This window comes from Grus americana, chromosome 9, assembly GCF_028858705.1.
Source record: "Grus americana isolate bGruAme1 chromosome 9, bGruAme1.mat, whole genome shotgun sequence".
Lineage (NCBI taxonomy): Eukaryota > Metazoa > Chordata > Aves > Gruiformes > Gruidae > Grus > Grus americana.
Genome location: NC_072860.1, coordinates 21,804,216 through 21,819,512, shown reverse-complemented (window position 1 = coordinate 21,819,512; position 15,297 = coordinate 21,804,216). Strand labels below are relative to the sequence as shown.

The 15,297-nt window shown below is 34.5% G+C and overlaps 1 protein-coding gene across 9 annotated transcripts in view; it reads left to right on the top strand.

The window, feature by feature from the left end:
* NAALADL2 (N-acetylated alpha-linked acidic dipeptidase like 2) overlaps window positions 1-15,297 on the top strand; it is a 491,555-nt gene that overhangs the window by 369,955 nt on the left and 106,303 nt on the right. For all 9 annotated transcript variants that reach the window (XR_008578279.1, XM_054835389.1, XM_054835390.1 and 6 more), the window contains 2 exons: window positions 254-459; window positions 1,945-2,064. Coding sequence is in view for 8 of the 9 variants with exons in the window: in XM_054835389.1 (XP_054691364.1) it covers window positions 254-459; window positions 1,945-2,064 (326 nt within the window). In the remaining variant the exon portion in view is untranslated. The remainder of the gene's footprint in view (window positions 1-253; window positions 460-1,944; window positions 2,065-15,297) is intronic.

Here is a 15,297-nt window from a genome sequence, read left to right as displayed (position 1 = left end):
AGGGCACAGGAATTAAATTAGGAGAGTCTATGCATATATTTACGTACTAGTTGTTTGGGGTTTTTTTAAAGTAGTATTCACAGGTTTATGTATTTATATTGTATGATTGTCTTGCACACGATCATATAAATTTTTGTTGACAGCATTGTGTTGTGTTAATGACATTAGAGACTACTAATATGGTTCATCTTTTAATGCTAGTATCCAGAAAAAGTAAAATTCTCTTGCTTGTCTGTTTTTTTCCGCATTTCAGACAGATACATCATCATCGGTAGTCATCACCACGGTTGGAATACTTATGGTGGACAAGAATGGGCCAGTAGCACTGCTATCATCACAGCATTTATACAAGCCTTGATGTTGAAGGTTAAGAGAGGCTGGAGACCTGATCGGACCATTGTTTTCTGCTCATGGGGAGGAACATCATTTGGGAACATTGGTTCCTATGAATGGGCAGAGGTAAAAAAATTTTAGAATTCATTGCAGTAATGATTACTTTTGTTGAAAGGATGAAAACAGTATGAAATTACCATATAGAAATTATGGTTCATTAACTCGTCTGTGACATCTGTCTGTGTACATTCATGTACTCCTTAGCAAATGCATAGAGGCAGTTCCTGTGGAACAGAGCATGTGTAATAATGAGATGGCAAGTTGTTTCCATAGGTGTGAAGTTTGCGTATACAGCACCTTTGTGAGCCGATTCCCATCCCTAATTCAGCAGAGGACTGTAAAAGAGGGCGTTGCCAGACTTTGGGGAGGGAGGGAAACCTCAAAAAAGGCCTAGGTCCAGGGATAGCTTAGAGGGCTTTTTCTCCATCCTGGGGCTTCAACAGTTACTAATTTTTTATTGATAGGTTTTGTGTGGGGAGAACTGAATCAAGAGCACACTGAATGAAGAGAACCGTACCACGGTTTGCATCAATTACATAAACATTTCAGTGATTCCATGGCTAGTGGTGATTCACTTTTCACATATTTGTGCTAAGGTGTTAGATACAATCTGACACAGACAATTCTTTCAACAAAATAGAAATCACCTTATTGAAAGAAAATACCTCATCAGGGTATTGTTGATCATATATGATTACAGCGGACTTCAGTTGATAAATTAAAGGAATAGCTGGCAGAGAGGTTCATGGCTGCTGAATTAAAACAGTAGATAAAATGAAGAGTTAATTGCTTTTTATCATGCGTGAGAAGCAGCTAGCTCTCATTGAAGTTTCATACTTCCAACATGATTATTCTTCAAAAACAAGAAGGGGTGAAAAAATCAAATTGAAAAGATCCAGGCTGGAAGCAAAATTTGTTTAGTTCCACTTCAAGTCAGCTTTACATCAGATGTAATTGCGTTACGCCCCTTCTGTTCAATATAAAGAGCCACTTTATGCAAAGAGTAACTCATTACTGAAAAGGCAAAGGGGATCTTTTTTAAAAAGAGATAATAATTGAAACAGTTTGTACATACTATTTTTATAGTCTAAAACATAATAAAATGAAAACATTGGGAAAATTATGCAATTCAAATCTGAATTTAGTCTTTAAAAATTTGAGTACATTTAACTGTTGATAATGATTGCTTTTGAAGTTTGTCTTCTGTCAGGCATAAGTTTAAAAGGTCTTCACGTTGTTTCACAGTATGTAATGTTTTCATTTTTGGCCTTACAAATGTAGTCATTTTTAATTCCTCCTAGGCCTGTTTGCTTTTTTTTGAGATGATGTGTGAAATGGAATTACAACTTCTGCTATATAAAGAAATAACACTAAGATATCCTTTGAAGTTCCTAACAGCATATTGTAAGAAGTAGTAGTAAAGTAATACTTAGGGAATCATAGAGGATAAAAACGTAGGGTGCAGTTTTTCCCCAGAAGGAACCGAAAGAATAAAACAAGTTTTAATTATAACGATGCATGGTAATAACCATTGCTCTGCTTGTGTTGTAGGATCTCAAGAGAGTTCTTCAAAGAAATGTTGTGGCTTACATTAGCCTCCATAATCCAGTCAGAGGCAACTCAACTTTACACCCTGTTGCATCCCCTTCTCTTCAGCAACTGGCAGCAGAGGTTAGACATAAAATATTTTCTTTCACATGTGGTTTATGAGGTTACATGGTTAACCCCCTTGATGCTGGTTGGTTTTATATAACTATATGCAGAGGGTTTTTTGTGTCACCGTTTTAACCTCACAGATACACATGAACTGTTTTTACTAAGCAAGCAGGTTAAATTTTATTTGAAAAATTACAAGGTGTATTAAGAGGTTGGAAAGGATAACTTATTTCAACAGCTCATTATACCAAATCTCACCGTGCTTGCATGCCCTACAGCTCTTTCACCTTTTGGCGGCTTTAAAGTAACATTTTTTATTCTTTAGCACAAAGCACATTTTTCTCTTCCTAATCTGATCTTTCCAGACTGTTTCTCAATTTGCATTTAAACCTGTATATTTACCAGATGTAACATGACACACAGGGAGAGTATTACTCTTACTATAATAAATAATGTCTAGTGTAAGTATGTCAGGTTCAGTGCTCGGCTACGCCTTTGTAACTCATCTACAGTTAGAATACTTGGTAGTTATGCTAGTGTAAGTGCACGTAGGCTTTAAACTAATGACCTTATTGCCGTTTCTCAGGTTGCTGAATTTATTAGTATTTAAAATTAATTGCAAATAATACAAGGTACATACTAAATGATAAAACCAGTTTAAAATGGCGTGCGTAAAATGGAGTTCAATTTGACTTTCATAAAGTATGCTTTTTTAGATGTTTTTTTCCATAAATTTGCCAAGCTAATGCTCATTAGAGTATTCTGATGTTTCTTTGACTTGCCTCTCTGACTTAGCATTTGGTACTAAACACTGCTGAGAGTAGCATTGAATTACATGGAGCTTAAGACTGATCTTGCTTGGCAATTGTTGTCCAACTAAGTTAGTAAAATTATATCAGTCAAATTGCTTCTTAGCAATGCTTTAACCACTTCTGCTGTCCAGTGATTAGATGTTAATTTCATCATGGAAAGGATCTGGTTTACTCTGTGCATTGTGAAAAACACAATGCAGACTTGTTTCTTTTCAGGAAGAAAAATGCTTTTATTTGTGGAAAATTGTTCATGATGATATATATATGAGTCTACAGGTCTTATGGGTATGTCAATTAAAATTTTATTATAAATTTTAGCTACTGTATTTGCAAAAAATACTGTTCTGATAGGTTGCTAGCCTTTTGCTAACCCATTGGAGTTTGCAGTCCTATCTCCATGAAAACAGATATTTGCTCTTGAAGGGAATAAATTTATTACAGTAGGTCCTTGAATTATTTGGGTTTTTTCTCTTTTTTTTTCTTTGACTTCACAATATGATCCATGGCAGTGATCTGAAAACTGTAAACTGTCTGGAGCTGTGCAGCAGATATTTTCTTTATTATCTTTTTATCACTTTATTAAGATTTGATTCTTTTATTCTAATAAACACCATATTAGTAAGAGTGTTACAGTCATGCCCTCTGTTTTGGAGAGAAAGCAAAGGAAATCTCTTTTTCACTTCCACTTTATTTCTGTGGTACATTTAGGTGTGATGATGTAATATTTTGCAACACTTGTTGTAATAGCAATTGTATCCTATCCAGTAGTACAAACACAGCCTCTCTTAGCAGTCCTAGCTTTCACCAGTTAATTAGTTAACAGTAAGTAAAACATGACTAGAACTTCATTTTTTTTCTTCCACTTCCACACCTTCCATCTCACCTCTGATTCTTTAATGGCTAAGGCTTTAGTACTGAGATTGTGTCCATTCCGCAAGTTTACCATGAATCCCCATTTGAAAAGAAAAGGACAAAATGCACACAAGGTAATCTGTCTACATTTTTTTTTTTTTTGGTAGGATAATATTATTTGTAATCAATGTAACTGTCATACAGTTTGTGACGTTAAAAAGATTTGTAGGAATTATTGCTTCCAAATGCTGGTTAGATATCTGAATTCATGTCAAGTGTATTGACAGTGATGGAACAGCCCAGCACAGATCTTCATTTGTTCCCACGGGTACTCACAATTTGCCATGTGTCTAGAAGATTTTCTCTGGAAGACTGATCTACTTATAAAGAATATTGATATTACTTCCAGCACTCGCCAAGAAGACAATGTAATTGCAGATTACCTCAAAATAGTAGTGCAAAGGGGGTAGGCTCTGTCTTTTTGGAGCTCATTGCATCTTGAAGAAATTGTGAGTCCATTCACAAGAGATTCTTATTAACATGTGCAGGTTGCAAAGAAGTGCTTGAAAAGGCCAGCAAGAGACAAGGATCGTTTTAATTTGGAAGAGTAATTCTTTGAAATTAGGTTTGTTAGAACAGAAAAGAAGGTGAAACAGGAATTTAGAATTAGTAATATCAATTGTGCTGAAACCACGACATCAATCCATTTTAAAATGAAAAGAGAAAATACCCAGTCTTGTTTAGTTAGATGGAAACTTTCCATCATTTATGGATGCATGGAAGACACTGCACCATACCTCTGGATTCAATGGTCAAACTCATACTTCCAATTTCAGATCACCACAAAAGAAACCAACTTGCATTATTTTTTCCTATTCCTAAACAGTGTTGCAACATTGTTTTGTGAAGGGGGAGACTAAGATCTGTTCACCATTTGCACTAAGGACAGAGCTGGGTTTTGTTCAATGCTCACTGTTGTGCTAAAATTGTGGGCACTCCATCTCAATAAAACAGAAGAAGAATGTTTTCCTAGGGACAATTAATACTTGTTACAAATGCCTGTTAAATGTTAGGTTTCTAGGGAAAACAATGAAAAACTGTAGTTTGTCCTGTGAAAGAAAACTCAGGTAAAAATCACATTAAATGCAGAGCGCTCCATGAATGCTACAAGGACCATAGCTTAAAAAGAACTATGAAGAAATGGCAAACTAAGATAGGCAAATGCATACAACAGTGTTTACTTTCTGTGCTGTAAATATGTGGCTTTTCTAAAATAAAATTTTGGATACTTGCTGAACACCACAGCTTCCAAAACACTTTTTTTTTTTTTTCTTAATTTCTGGAAACTGTGGGAAAAGTAGGGAAGAAGTTTCAGCTGAAGTGTAGTTTGTATGAATATTCTAGACTTACAATAAAAAGAAAAATCACAAACTTGAATTGTTTATGTGAGCTCTGGTGGTCAGTTAGAGAACAGGATAAGTGCTTGGCTAATTAACAGAGACCATGACTTCTTAAAGGTGGTTTATGTGAAGGGATTACATCTTTATTTTAGTTGCAAGTTTCAAAAGGGAGCTACATAAGCTGTCTGCAAATAATAATTTTATGTGCCTATCAGTGGGATTCTGGTTGAAACACCAAATTACATGAAGAAGCTAATTTCAATATTTGGATTAATTAAGAAAGAGGAATTCAAACAATTCTGAGACCTTGACATATTTAATTCAAATCTTTTTTATATAACTATGTTAATTAATGTCCACATTAACAAGAGGGAAATACTGCCAAGTTATATTTTTGCCTACTATTATTTTGTAAGGAAAATGATTGTTAATTCGCTTGCTCAGTTAGTGATTCACCATTTGTTGGCAGAGTGTCATTGGTAAATTGGGTTGGTTTGATGCTGGCATCCATTCTCTGTAAATAAGGCCATTAATGATTTTTTCTATAATTAACATTTCACAAGTAAAAAAGCTATTATGAAACATAAATTAATTGCTGTTTTCTTTTAACTGATTGTATGACCATTGCTGATCAGACTTGAGGTCTGCTATCATTTCTGAACACAAGAAAACTGACTGCTCCTTTCTCCTAAGGAAAAGAGCCATTTAAAACTATTGAAGAATGAGTTGAGCATCAAAAATGACTGTACCAAGTATTGTTCCATGCTATTTATCCGTATTTGTTTCTGTTAATAGAGTGAGAGGCATAAGACATATTTACAATTAAAGGTGGTGCTATTGACAAAAAACTAGTTTTTCTTTTTGAAGTAGAACCGAAGATAAACTTCTGGATAGATGCTTGTTACTATTATTATTTCTTGATTTAAAAAAAAAAAAATCTTACATTAATGTCAGCATTGATTATTTCCTTCCAACTTCTGTGTTTCTCATTCACTTTGTTTTATGTTTAGCATTTAATAATGGATCTCCAAGCCTCATATATCAGTAGGTTGTAAAGAAGAAAAAAACATTAAAATATTACTTGAATTGCTTGTTGTATGCCATATAACAAAATATTATAGATTGCCCATGAATTTTCAGTCTTTACCTATTATAGCTTTTAGTGTTTTAATTGATTGCTGGTGTTACTTTTAGTATTTGTGTTGAAAACAAATCAAAAAAAATCTCTTTAGAGTCAGATGTTTATGCTGTGAACTCCTGTTTCAGGAATTCAGAATGACATTAACAAGATGCTGTTAATGTAGACAATACTTCATTGCCAGCTCTATTAAATTTATTAAGATGCTGCTTCTCCAGTGTGAAAAGCAAAGTTTCATTTAATGGTGGATTTGATTTTGGAGTTGCAGCAGGTACTTTGCATCTGCTAACAATGTTTTTATTTTGATAAAAATATTGCTTTGTCCACTGTTGCCTACTGTTTCACTCTTCCTCCAAATTAAACAATTTTAATAGATAAATGCAGATTCAGAGAGTGGATAATCATTTAAACCTACTCATACATTTTGATGTTATGAAAATACTATTGCTGTTAACCATGGGGGGGCGGGGGGGAAGTTTGTTAGCAATGAAGAATGCAAGTGAACTAGTTTTTATGCTGTGATCTTATTGGAGATCTACCAAAAGTCCTTTGCTTCTAATGAATCAAGCTTTTCACTTCTATGTTCTTCCCCCTCCTTACAAAAATAAGGTGTTCTTCTGCTAAAAGCATAAATGATGTATATTTTCAGCAGGGTTTTTTGTTTTGAAATGTAAATATCAAATTTGATATCCATTGTAGCTAAAATTAAAGAAATCTGGACATTTTATTATCTTTAAATGTAGTGCTGGAGTATGGGAGATTTCAGTAATTCCTTGCATGCTCTAGAGTGGATTTTGGTTCTAGGCTTCTATGGTCCACTATAAATAAAACTGTCTAATGTAATAAGCTATACTTTAATGGAATTGGTTTTTTCCTTCTAGAGACTTTATCAAGACTACAGTATTAGAAAAGGTGACTTACTTTCTGTCTAAATATTCCTTTACTTAATTTCATCTTATTGCTCCTAGTTATTTCCCTTAATAATCTGTGATGTCAGGAAAAGAAAAAACACAGGAAATAGTTTTCTTCAAGTTTCTGCAGAAAGCTTTCTTTTGACAGGTAACAGCTCATACAGTTCAAACTTTTATCTCTTGACAGCCTTGAAGGTGATTTCAAAACCTGTTTCGTAGCCATCTATTTTAAGACTTTAATGCAGAGGCTCCCTTTCAAGAAGCATCTTCTAACATTTAGGAGAGGTGCTAACTTCTCAATTTTGTATCATCTCTCCCTCTTCTTGATTGGATATGTTATTGTATAATTATTTGAAGAAGGCTGAATGTTCTACCTTCAATAGGAAATTTGGCATTAGAAGAATTTTAGTTGTAAAGATTTGAAAAAGCTGCAGATCAAGTTCTAATTTATTGCCATTGATTTTTTTTCATAGGCTTTTGAGCACTCCTCAAAAATTATTGTGTTCTGTGTCTGAATGGAAAAGACAGACATTTATTACTAAGATTAATAAACAACTCACAGGTTTGTGTGAATAGAGATTTAGATTGTCTTCCTGCTGTTTCATAGTACGTTGCCAGTGTCTGTGTTGGTCAAGGAAGGGATCTACATTCTGACTAACTAGAGTTTTCAAGATCACCTACTAATTTGGGTTAATTCTATCTGGAGTGCAAAAATATGTATAAACGTGTGTGGAAAAGCTATCCTTAGTTTATCCACATTTTCTACTACTGACAGTTATTTAATAAATATCTGTTCTGAAATCTGTGTACTATTCAAATAACTTTTACAGTTTCTGTCATGAAATGGGTGTCAAGTATACTTTTTAAAATCCTGTAAGTTTAGCATATTTTTATTTCATACTTTTGTCAAAAAATTAAGGAGGTTGAAATTCAGTAGAAAAGTAGTAATTTAGGCTACTAAGCAACATACAAAAATGAATACGAAAATACTTAAAGTTGTTTTATTCTTTCAGACTGGCACTAGGATGAGAGGTGAATTGGTTAAGGTCATTTTAACTCTGAAACAATAAGGCTGCAGTCTACCACGTAATAACTTATGAACAAAAGGAATATAATGTTATATGGAATAGGCTGACACGGTAGCTAGTGTACATGAACTCCACAGTAGTATAATGTTTTTAAATTTCTGTCTGTCTTGCTAATTACTAAACATTTTATTTGACCTTAGATTCATTATTTTAAAAAAGCTTGTCTTGTATGGTGTATTTTGGTTTTTGCATTTTGTTTGCTGTATTTGGTCTGCTTATCAAGCTTTGTGTAATGATTAGATTTTCTTTAAAACAAGTAGTGTACTTATTTGCAGTTGTCACTCAAAATATTTAATTAACTCCAAACACCACAAAAGTATCATAGATCTTATTTACAAAATATCTTCAAGTAAAACAGTTGCCTGCACAGCTAAAATGGAACTGAATGTTCAGAATCAAGGGTGCTTTGGAACCAATTATATTGTAGTAGATACTTCTTTGGGGCTCTGGGGAATTGGGAGGAAAAAAAAAATCACATAAAATCTTTTTCTCTCTGTAACATAATGGGTCATTGTTGTAAATGAAACACAAAGATGTAGTTTGCTTGGTTTGTTGGTTTTTTTTCTATGAAGGAAATGAGAATTTTATTTTACAGATTCCAAACATAAGGTGTGGTTAGGTAAAATATACATACAAATGAAAATGTAAAGCACCTTTGATGATACAAAACCAAAACTAGTAAGGACTTCAAGCAATCACTTGATCCAACTCCTCATCTTACTGCAAAAATAAGTCTCTCTGATGTGTTTCAGCGTCCAGCCTACAAGATTCTGCAACTTTCTCAGATGATCTGGGCTTGTCTTCTATCGCAGTACTATTTGGAACTTTTTTTTCAGCTATCGAAGTTATCACAGTTGAAGATTAATCTTTCTTTTCCCTTTCTTCCTCTGGTGATATTTATTCTTTTTTGCAACAACCTTTTTACGTATTGAACAAAAGTTATCATTACACACAAAAGAAAACTATACACTTTATACACTGAATATCAGCCTCAAAGAATTGCTACATCTTCCTCAAAGTTAGTATGAAATTTGGTGTGTGAAATTAATTGATATGTCTCAGACAAGCAAGTGAAGTCTCTGTTAAATTCTGGTTTTGCCAAAGATTATCAGTTGAGGCACATTGCACTTCAACTAATATTTTACAATGAGCTAAAATGGCAGAAGAATACATGTAGTGTCAAAGTGACTGTACAGAGAGTCTAATCAGAAAAAAACTAATAGAAATATGTGTTTCACTTGTATGCTTGTATCGCTGTTAAAAATGGTATCCAGTCATTTAATGCCTCTTCAGAGCAAAGAGTATTTGGATTATATCTTTGTAAACCAAAGTAGCTGACTTTGGTGAGTGAAACTAGAAGCAAAGGCATTTTAATACACTGAGCTTAATTAATCTGAGAACAGCATGTCTCATCCAAATGCCTTCTCTCTTCATCTAAATTTCTTTTGTAAGACATTTTAATTCTCACCAATGTGTAAATCTCCATTTTTCTTTTGATTCTCCTTAGATCTTTTTAAATAATATTAGTCCCTAGATGTTAGTTCACAATTCTGGGGCATCTCTCACTTACTCTGGGAAATGGCTTTGTGTTGGCATTTGTGGGCTTTTTCAATCTCGTTGTTCTGATAATGGAGAAGAGGTTGAGGATGGAATTCTAGTTTCACCTGTTTTTCTATAAAATGCTGTAACCCTAGTGATTTAAGTATATTTTTCCTGATTTATACTGTTATAAGACAGAAAAAAATTGGGTCATGACTTCTGATTTATTTCCCTGTAAGAATGACAGAGTTTTCTGCTTCAGCACTAAAAAGTATGGCTTGTATGCTCCATGAAAAGAGCATTACGTGTTTGTGTTGACAGAGCTACTGAAGGCATCTGCTCCTGCTCATCAAAAACTGGTTGTCTTTGGCATCAGCTAATCAAAGATAGACAGGTGACACTAGTGACCTTGTAAATGATGAACGAAATCCATTTGTTTCAAGAGAAGACTGAGTATCATCTACACTTTATTGGAATTAATTGCAATACTAATCATCTTTCTTTTTACCCTGCTTCTAGGGTACTTAAATGCTTGGTTTTAATTTCATGTTTTTCTCCTGAATTAGTTTTTCCTCCTACATGTGAACAGTTGAGACCAAAGTCAGGTAAAGTAGATGATGTGTCTGGGTATAGGTGTAACCTTAAGAACTACCATGGTGGATGTGAGTGTAATATCATCTATTTCGAAGAGAGAAGAGTGGTATAGAGATCCTGAGTGGCTGGTAATAAAAACAAGCAATTTTTAAAATCATAGCAGGCCAGCCCAATTAGGTTTCTCTATCAGGCATTTTAAATGATGATGTGCAGAATTGATCACTTCAATGGTTTTGGCAAGTGCATATGGCAGCTTGTATTTGTAGGTAATCAACTTAAATCCATACCACATTTTTTGCTACAAAGAAAATAATAGTGTATTGTCCTATGTATTGTTCATTCTTGACCTTTGTATTGATGTCATACATGTGTGTGTTGCTGGCACCACATACACACTTCTCTCTTTTTTTTTTTTTTTTAACTCTTTCTGCAAGTGTCAGTTAGGAGAAGTATCAATATGAACACCTGATTTTCTTTTCTATTTCTTTTTCTCTCTTTTTATTTTTTTACAAGTCTCAAAGTCTGATTCTTACAAAATGAAACAGAATAATAGATTATTATTTGAAAAGGTCAGGTTACATGAATGCAAGGGCAGTACTCGTCCATATAAGTTGATTTGTCTTCACAGTGGCTGGGAGTGTGGGGCAGAGTGTTTCAGTACTTCATTGCTGTTGCTGTGGAATGAAACCTGTTTGTCCTGAAGACAAAGGAAGATATAAGGCTGTTGTAAGGCACAGAGGAAGGCAGCAAATGGTTGAGGAGATAAGGTGGCACTTTGCCAGTGCTTCCTTTCGTGCGTGGAGGAGGTTAGTTGTTCTCTGCTAGTACAAGGATTATTTGGGGGATTTTATTTGTTGCCTGAAGAACTCATCCTCACTTTGTATTTTAAATTTCTTATTTACTCCATGAACTGAATTTTGTGCCCCTAAGGATGAAGATAGAATTAAGGTAGCAAAATTCACCATTGCCTACTGTGCTGAGAAGTCTTGCTTCTGTTCTGGCAGCATCTGCTCATTCTATGGTTCCTGAAGTAGGGTGTAGACCTACTGACATCCGAGCTTGATGCTCTAATACTTAATCCCTCTTTTAAAAGAAAGTGCTAAATAAATAGTCATAACTTCTATGTCATTTCTTCTTTCTGATATCCTGTATTTCCCCATCAAAGCAGGCACAAGTACTATGCAGCATTCTTCCATGCAGATTTAGTGTTAGACACTTGTGCAGCACTGTTTATATTAAGTAATGCTGTAACTCAAGGCAAAATATTCTTGTGACTTAACTTACAGCCTGCCTATGGCCTTTTAAAAAGATAGCTGTAACACTATGTGAAAGGGGGAGAGCTCATACGTGACCTTTAATTGGGACAATGTGTTTATGCTCCACACACTCTGCCTTGGGCTTTATTCTAGATATTTTGGTCCTTATTCTGATTTCCTGTAAACTAACGTACACTGAGAGGAATTATATGAGGACTAGTGCAGCCACACTGATGTAGAAGTGGGATAAAATGTAAGAGATTTGAGGTTATTCTGTCACTACAGAAGTCTGGATTTCCAGCAGAGTTGGGTTTTTTCCCTCCAAATACTCTCTAACAGAGCCTTTTTTTTTAAGTTTTTTTTTTTTTTACTTCAATAAGTACTGCACAGTCCTTGGCAATTAACTGCTGAGGTAACTTAACTGAATCCCATTGTTATTAAGTAAAATACTCTCCAATTATTCTCGTTTTCCTGAAGGACTACCTAGCAAAATACAGAAATATTTAAGTAGTCTCTGAATCTCAGACAGCATGAGCACGGATCCTAGGATTCTTCTGGAAATCCTGAAAACCATCTGTTGTAGAGTGATTCATCACATCCGTGTTGTTCTCATGTTGTCCTGGAAGAATTGCACTATGTCTGTCTTGGTGGCAACCATTAGCAAGTGCTTTCTTGCAGCAAGAGGGATGTGTGTTCCTTGCTGGAAAGACTGGTGATATGCCCCTCACTTCTCTGAGAGAGATGCTGCCTCGGATATCCCTTTTTTGAGTTGAGGAGCTACCTATATCAACTATACCAGCATGATTACTTGTGTTGACCCTTAAAATATTTGCCTGTATCAGCATTTCTAACTGTATGAACTCAGATCTTTATGAATTTTTCCCTAGATATATTTTGTGCCTTCCCCTTCTGTTTCCTATGGAACACAAGCCCAACAAGGATCTTTTAGAATTTCATGAAATCCATGTCAGTGTTTTCATCAGTATTATCATTCCAGGTCTGAGATTAGAGCTTGTTAATTAGCCAGAGCATCCTCTGGATCGTTGCTTTTGCATCATGCATTAACATTTTAAGGCTATCTTGGGCCTCCTCCGTCAGAGTATTTAATTTTAAAACAAATGAATAGCTCGCGTAATTTAATATTTATGATGATATGTTTCAAAGTTGTACGAATTCTGAGTCTGATTATACAGCACTTCAAACATGAAGGAGATTTTCAAAGAGACAGGTAAAGAAAGGTGTTAAACTTAATTGGTTTTCACTTGAAGATACTTTCCTGATTGGCCTTTGTACCTTTGAAAATTATATCCCAAGAGACAAGATAGACTAACAGTAGGGGAAAACAAAAATTATCTCTTTTTTTACTAAAGGTAAAGTGAAGTATGGGGAGATGAACAGGACTTGACAAAGTCACAAAGGAGAGAATTTAATCCAGATCTCCTGGCAAATGACTAAAGGGATATGAATTCTCAGTCTTCTGTTCTATATTTGGGCACTCAAAATATTTGGCATTAATTTCACTTGTTAATCTTAAAATGGCTTAAAAAGTAACAGTTGGAATCAGTTTAAATTGCATAGTGTAAGTGGTTAATACAGAATTCAGGTATAATATTGAAAATGTGTTAGTATATTTCATTCTGTAAATGACTAATTAATATTGAATGAAAGAAAAGTCTTTTCTGTTCATGTATTTCTTCTGACCCTTATTTTCTCAAGTTCATTTGTTGTTTGAGATAGTTTGTGAAATCTTTTCTGCATGAGATCTATTATTGATTTGCGGGTGGTCTGAAAGCAGTATGCAGTACACATGTATTCCAGATCTAAGCTGGTTAACGTGGAATTAAACTTCTTTTTGATCTCTGACTGGGTGAGCTTTCTAATGCTTTAGGATCACGTTTGCTTCTCCTTCTTCAGTCAGGTAGCTGTCTCCAAATTTTTTGCAGCAATTGCTGCAATACGTTCCTGACAGGCAGTGGTGTCTGTAATCTACAGACTTTCACGATGTATGTGGTCCTTGCTCATGTTCTCTGAGGAACACACATTACACTCAAAAGCTGTCTGCATCTGCCCCAGTTACATTAGGATCAGTAGGTAAAGCACTACCAAGGATGCTGATGCTAAAGATGAGGGCCAAAGCAGCAGTAGGACTCAGGGCTGGTAGAAGGGAGGAAGAGGATGAAATACCAGTAGGAAGAGTTGGCTAAGAAATGCTGAGGTGTTATCACTTTCAGGTTTGCTATGCAGATGAGTGAGAAAGGTAATTTACTCAGTTTTAGTATGTACTGTGTTGAAACTAAGTTGAAAATAATTCCTGACATAAACGTTTCTTTAATGCTTTGACATGGAAATCCTTAGCCCCCTTGATGTACAAAAATACTGTTTATCTCCAATCTCTATATTGAACTCTACATTAGAAAAGTTGGTGGGGGTTTTTCATAGCTCCTTTTAGTTCAGCATGATTGGTTCAAATAGTAACCTATTTTTCAATGTTTTCATAAGTCAATCAGACTGCACTCAAATGTGTTATAATGAAGCACTTGAAGTGAAATTTTCACCTCTAGAACTCATCTGCATTGCTATTTTTGATCACAGTCTTTAAAAAGCCTTATAAATAATATTCTCAGAGAAGATAAAATACTAAAATTTCAAACTAGGTATGCCATCTAATGCCATTCAAGAAAGCAGTACATGGTAGTATAACAGGTGATAATTATTAGTATTTCCGTATTGTGTCAAGATGCAGATACTTAGAGAAATGGAATATTTGATTACAAACAAGTATCCTGATGAATGTTCCATTGCCACTTATGTCTTAGTAGCCTGGAGATTAAGAGAAAAATACAGTTTAAGGAAAGATATGCGAGTAATTTGTTACATTTCCTTCCTTTTAAATAAAGTTTCATCTTTGGTTCCAGCTTTAGGTCAGTATTTTCTTTTTCTTTTTTTTTTTTTTCTTTCAAGGTCCAGGATTGGAGCCGTAGCTGTGTAATTAATATTTTACTATTTTTTTCAAATATACTGCTCATACAAGAACAAGTCATTCTAATCTCTCTCTCCTTGTGACTTTTCAAGTATCATGTATTTGTTAATAGACTTATCAAAGAATAGTATATCTCCCTCAGATATATTCAATTTGCTTTTTTTTCATAGCTTTTTGAACTACTATTCACAAGAACATCTGCTCTTTCTCAAGAACATCAGTGTAACTGATGGTCACTCAGCACTTCTGAAGATCTTAACCTTTTATTTTAGCAGTCGAAATCAAAGATGTGCACTGAATGGTAAGAAGGAACATATACTAGGGATAGCCATAGACAGGAGAATTTGATCTTTTTCCACTATCAGTAAACCAACAGTAGGTGAATATGGAGTCTTTATTATATGGGGAGTGAGTTCACTGCAGAAGCTGTAAAAGACATTTACTCATGCTAATTTATAGAAGAAATGATATGGCCATAAGTCCATTCTAGTATTTTTTTTTCAAGTATTATTATTCCACAATCAGAATACAGGTAACAGATGTTCTCAGCATAAAAATAGGTATATATTTAATTTTTTCATCATACTTCAATTAATACAGGGTGAAATATGTCATATGGTAAGTACATCATAGTGTAACAGGCGTGCACATGGGCCTTGGCAAGTTTCTTTACCTTCT